Below are 5,598 nucleotides of genomic sequence, written 5' to 3' on the forward strand. Positions count from 1 at the left end.
TGGCCACCGCTTGTAATGAGGTGAAGCCTCCAGCGGCTACGCTGGCACCCCAAAAATCATCGACGGCCCCCCTCAGACCTCATACGTGCATATACGGGCCAGCCTGGCTTTCCAACACACGTCCATCCATGACACAGGAGGTGGGGTTCAGAATTCCATCCTCGAGCCACAGAAGACAATGACCAGACACTGCCTGTCTGGTCGGTGAAGACACATAATGACGCTAATAATTAAATAAACCCCTATCATTAGTTCAATTGTTACAAATTAGATTTCTCTTATTGCAGAAAATCCAAACACAGATTTGAAATCTGCCCGTTTCTAAACACTTCTAAAGGTCAGAATCACCATGGATCCACACAATGGCCCTGAGGCCTCAAATTACCAGTTGTGATTTCCCTGGAAACAGCAGCACCTGGATGCTCTAAAGAGGCAGCCGCTGGCCCACCTGTGCCAACATGGCCACACACCTGGCCGCGCAGCCCAGGTGTGAGTGAGCCCTGCCCACAGCCGAGCCGTCCGTCAGGTGACAAGCCAGCTCATTCCTCTCACTTCTCACCACCCCCAGCAGGCCAGAGGAAGACCTCTGACCTCACTGCTATCCCCTTTCTTCGGTTCTAGGAGCAACTACCAAAAAAGTGAAGATCAATCAACCAAACAGCAGATGTTTTGTCCACTGAACATAAAGCAACTGAAAGCTTAGAACCATCCAGAAGATGACTAAAGTTTCCACTTTCTGGTATGTGCAGGGACTAGAAGACAGCGCCGCAGGCATCTTCCTCTTTTAGAACTGGCAGTGAATGCTGTTGGACAGTCCTTGGTCCGAATGTAGGCAGTCAATTACTGGCTATTTCAGCGTTGGCCTCCTAAAATCAATCAACTGTCTGGAAGCTCCCCAAAGTGAAATGGCAGAGAACTCATGAGACCTGTTGGCATGATGCTAGGCACAGGTAGGTATCAGAACAGGTGCAGCGCTGCAGAACTCTGAGCGTTACCTAAAGAGGCTGTGAACAAATGCAGGTATTGACTCTGAGGCAGTAAAGCCAATCCATGTGGCCAGGAAACCATCCTTGAATGAAGACAATTAATATGACGCCTCCGCCACAAAGAGAGAACAGTGAAGCGGCAAGGAAACGGGGTGCGTATGATAAACGTCACACGTCTACCCCAGGAGCAGGGGAAACAAACTAGTAAGTTCAGGAACTGCATCTCTGTACTTTTATAGCAAGACTCCTTTTCATTTCGCGTTAATCAAGCTGAGAGGCAAACGCAGCAGCACAGCCCTGCAAAGTGCTAGTTCCCCCTCCTGGGGAAGTCAGCCGGCCTCCAAGCTCAACCCGGACTTGCTCACATTTCAAGGCCCATTTCATTAATTTCCAAAACACAGACATTGAGGAAGAACAAAATTAATTTTGTACGAGCCTTTCGGCTGATACCGACCTAAGGACTGTCCGACGCCCCAAGCACCTTAGATGGAATACAATCCACGAGGACAAGGCTGATTCCGCTTCATCAACAGCCAGGTGGGATTCAGTCAGCAGCACAGGACGTGGTCACAGGGGCAAGAATCGGTGTCGACCGGCTCTGGAGACTGCTTCCTCCTCACTGCAGTCAACCACTGCTCGTGAATTCTGCTCATACAGCAGAAACTTTTTTATGGGGTCTGGCAGAGGCAGCGAGGGAATCAGATGGAGTCGGTATTTGCCAAGCGCTCTTCTCACGGCCACGCGGCACAGATTCAGCAAGGTCCTGGGGACACCTGGAACGCATGGGAAGAAAGGGAGACAGAGGGAGAGGTTAAATGCCTCTCCTAACCCTACAGACCAAAGGCTGGCTCTGAGGACAAGCGGAGCTGCGCCAACGCTCGCTGCCACTTCCCACCTCCAGAGGAGAGCAGGCCCTGGTGAGAAAGGTCTTGTTATCTGCTCAACTCTGTGGAACTCCCTAGACAGAGAAACAGAGCTGGCCACTGCACGCCCCAGCAGGTGTGACAAACTGCCCTCTGCCCTCTGTCAGTCTCTGCTCTTGGTCCCTCCCAGAAGCTCCAAGGGGGTCTGAAGGGGACGGGCCGAGCAACACAGGAGGAGGGCAGGCTGACAATTTTGCTCTGGGTCAAAACAGCCTCGCCGTGTCTCTGCCTGTGAAACAGGCATGAACACAGGGAGCCTAACTCTGTCAGTGTGGCTCCAACTGACCAGCAAGCAACTCTTTTGGGGAAGGCTCAACAGGACCATGTTTCAATGACTGGTTTAAGGAAAGCCAATAACAAGAACACAACAAACTTAAGTTCTGCGAGAGGTAAGGGACTGGGGAAAAGGGGGTCACTCAGATGCCCTCAAGACCCAGACGGGAAAGGGGCAGGGTGTGGGCAGGTCAGAGGGCGCACAGGGTCAACTTCTGAGTCCCGGAGAGAGAACGACAACAAGTACCAAGCCACGGATCAACTGCAGACTCCCTGGCCATCAACGTAATTCACTGGCAAACTCCTTCTTCATGAATAAGCAAACTGCAGACCTTATTCTAACAAAAATCATACTTAGCACACGATGCAGAACAGTGGTATTTGAGTGGGACTGAAGAAGGGGACGTGAGGCGCCCTGGAGAAGGCAGGGCTTGCAATCTGTTGTCCAGCAAACACTGAAAAGCCATAAACACAGCAGTGAAAGAATCCGGGATGACAAGGCACAGCAAAGGGGTAAAGAGAACATAATTCTAGGAGCTCTGAGAACATGCACTTTGATAGATTTCTTGGTATTAAATCTTAGTGTCTGGGAATTTCAAAAGAGAAGACCAACCTGGAAGACCATTCTAGAAAATTCCCAGTCCTCACTGAAGGTTCTGACCAAGTGCTTAGTTGGAGGTTGTTTTTTTTTTTTTAAATTGCTACAACTTGGTTCATTCAATTGACTTGAAGAGACTGCCAGTCAGAGTTCAACTAAGGCCACTTACTTCTGGCCTCTTTAAAGACCTGCAGAGCCTCAGGGTCCACCTTCCTTCTGCCTCTCGACTCTGGGCCCAAGGATTCCCACTTCACCAGGTTCAGGTTGGCTCCGAACTCCACAAGCAGGCTAACGAAGGCCGCCTCACAGCCGTGACGCAGGACGGCATCCATGACGCAGCCGGGGGAGCCCCTGTAGAAGCCCTGCGTGTTGACGGGACCGTTGCAGTTGAAGTCCGGGTTTGCCCCAGCCTGCAGGAGCAGCTTGAAGCACTGGAGGTTGTGGTAGGCTGCGCTGATGTACAGGGGGCAGACCACCAAGGAGGTGAGCCGCCGGGAGAAAGGGGGCTGGACGTCAGGAGTCAGGTGGTGGTTGACATCAACATCGGCCCCGTACCTGCAGGGTAGACACACGGACAGTGAGACCTCACAGCAGGCCAACTGCAGTCAATGCATCCCCACGGCACCCGGTGGAGATGGGCCCGAACTCCAGGAGCGCTGGGAGCACCGGAGAGCCCCGCAGTCACAGTGGTCCCGTGACCACCAGCAGGTACCACGGTAGTTAGGAACCTTGGAATCCACTCACGCAAAAGGAACTCGTAAGGGAGTTCTTTCAAACCTTTGAAGATCCAACAATCCCATGGCTATTTTAACTATTTCAAAGCAAAGAAAAAGAAGGAAAACTTCCAAATTCAGCTTATGAAATTAACAAAACAATAATCTCCAAACCTGACAAAGGCCACACCATAAAGAAAAACTACCAACTAACCGCACTTAGGAATATCAACTCAACAACCTCCAATAAAACGTTAGCAAAGAGAATCTAAAAACATTAAGAAAGCAACATACAATGACCTCATGGGGGTTATTCCAGGGGGTAGTTCTTAAATTAGAAACTCTATTAACATAATCCATCATATTCACAGAGCTAAGGGGGAAATCCATGATTATCTCCATAGATGCAAAAAAAAAAAGGCATATAACAAAACTCAACACTTAAGCATGTTTGCAAATACTTAATAAAAAAGAACGTAAGGGATATTTCCTTAACATGGTAAAAAATATTTCCTCACCCCAGAAGTCAGCCTCTCGCCTAGCGGGGAAGCGCAAGCAGCAGCTCTGCCGGGAGCAAGGCTCACAGCCCCACTTTCCAGCCACTCGTTTTAAAGACTCTTTTTTTTTTTTTTAAGTACTAGTGCAATTAGACAAGAGAAAGCAATTAGCTGACTAAAATTGGAAAGGAAGAGGTAAAACTTTCCCTATTTACAGAAGATATAACTGTCCGGAAATCCTTAAATAATTAATGAAAATGCAGTTAACAAGCAATGAGAGAATTTATTAAAGTAGCAAGTTTTAAACCAACAGCCTTCTATATACAAACAAAAACAAATTGAAAGATAAAATGAAAAAGACCTCATTTCTGAGAGCAAAATAAATTTTAAAGTGAGATATCTAAGCATAAACTTAACAGTATATGTCCAAAATTTGCATGAGTAAAATTATAAAATACTACTGAAAGTCACATAAGTAGACCTAAGGACACAGAAAGACATACCGTAGTCTTAGACAAGAAGACTCAATATCATTAAGATGTCATTTTCCCTAAGTTTATTATATAAATGAAAATACCCTCCCCAGAACTAAATAAGTTGACCATAAATGTAAATACATAAAAATAACATCCCTGGAGCTACATAAGTTGATTATAAAGTTGATTTGGAAGATCAGGAAAAGATATAAAAACAAAGCTTTTTTAACATAAGTAAAGTAAAACAATAAGTTACATATTGGGGGAAATGTTACATCCTTAATATATAAAGACCTTCTAAAAGGAAAAGATAAACAGCTCTATAGATAAATGAGCCAGAGATGGATACAGACACGTGCAAACAGCTCTCAACCAGATGAAAAGATGCTCAGCCTCACTCATAACAGAAATGCAAATTAAAACTACTCGGAGACACCACTTCTCACCTATCAGATTGGGAAAAATCCAAAAACTTATTGACCGAGCTTTAAAGAAAAAGAAAGTCTTATTCATTGCTGGGGGCCAGGCATAATGGAGCAATCCCTGTAGAGGGAAATCTGGTGATAGCTGGCAAACTTACCTATGCATGTACCCTCTGATGCACCAATCACAACTCCTGGAATCTAGTCCCAAGACACATTTGCAAAACTCTGAAAAGATGCATACACAAGGCAATTCATTAAAACAGTACCCGTAATAGCCAAAGGCAAGAAACGAGCCACAGGTTCGTCAAGAGGGCCTGGCCCATCCACATAAAGGAGCACTGTACCATCCGAAAAGGAATGAGGACCAGGGCTAAGGACTGCTCTACAGTGATCTCCAGGACACCCTGATAAATGAGAAAAGCAGGACGATGAACGTGAAGTATGCCACTGTTTATCCTGGGGAGGAGGCTGCAATACCAATGTGTACATGACACACACCTAGACACATGCCTGCCTATTTTTTAATGATGGAAGGATAAACCGCAAAACTTTTTAAATGGTTATCTATAGGGCAGGGATGAAGCAGATGAGGATAGAACCTAGACTGCTTTTAATATACTTTGTTGTATAGATTTGACTTTGGAACCATGTAAATACATACTATAAAAAATTAGGGGCTTCCCTGGTGGCGCAGTGGTTGAGAGTCC

The 5,598-nt window shown here is 46.5% G+C and overlaps 1 protein-coding gene across 1 annotated transcript in view; it reads right to left on the reverse strand.

Annotated features, from left to right (window-relative positions):
* Window positions 1-1,394: 1,394 nt before the first annotated feature.
* ASB1 (ankyrin repeat and SOCS box containing 1) overlaps window positions 1,395-5,598 on the reverse strand; it is a 15,839-nt gene continuing 11,635 nt past the window's right edge. The window contains exons 4-5 of the mRNA XM_007452885.1: window positions 2,950-3,335; window positions 1,395-1,759 (exon numbers count right to left, since the gene is read on the reverse strand). Coding sequence (XP_007452947.1) covers window positions 1,554-1,759; window positions 2,950-3,335 — 592 coding nt within the window. The 3' untranslated portion in view covers window positions 1,395-1,553. The remainder of the gene's footprint in view (window positions 1,760-2,949; window positions 3,336-5,598) is intronic.

Source organism: Lipotes vexillifer, unplaced genomic scaffold (assembly GCF_000442215.2).
Source record: "Lipotes vexillifer unplaced genomic scaffold, Lipotes_vexillifer_v1.1 scaffold652, whole genome shotgun sequence".
NCBI classification, from domain to species: Eukaryota; Metazoa; Chordata; class Mammalia; order Artiodactyla; family Lipotidae; genus Lipotes; species Lipotes vexillifer.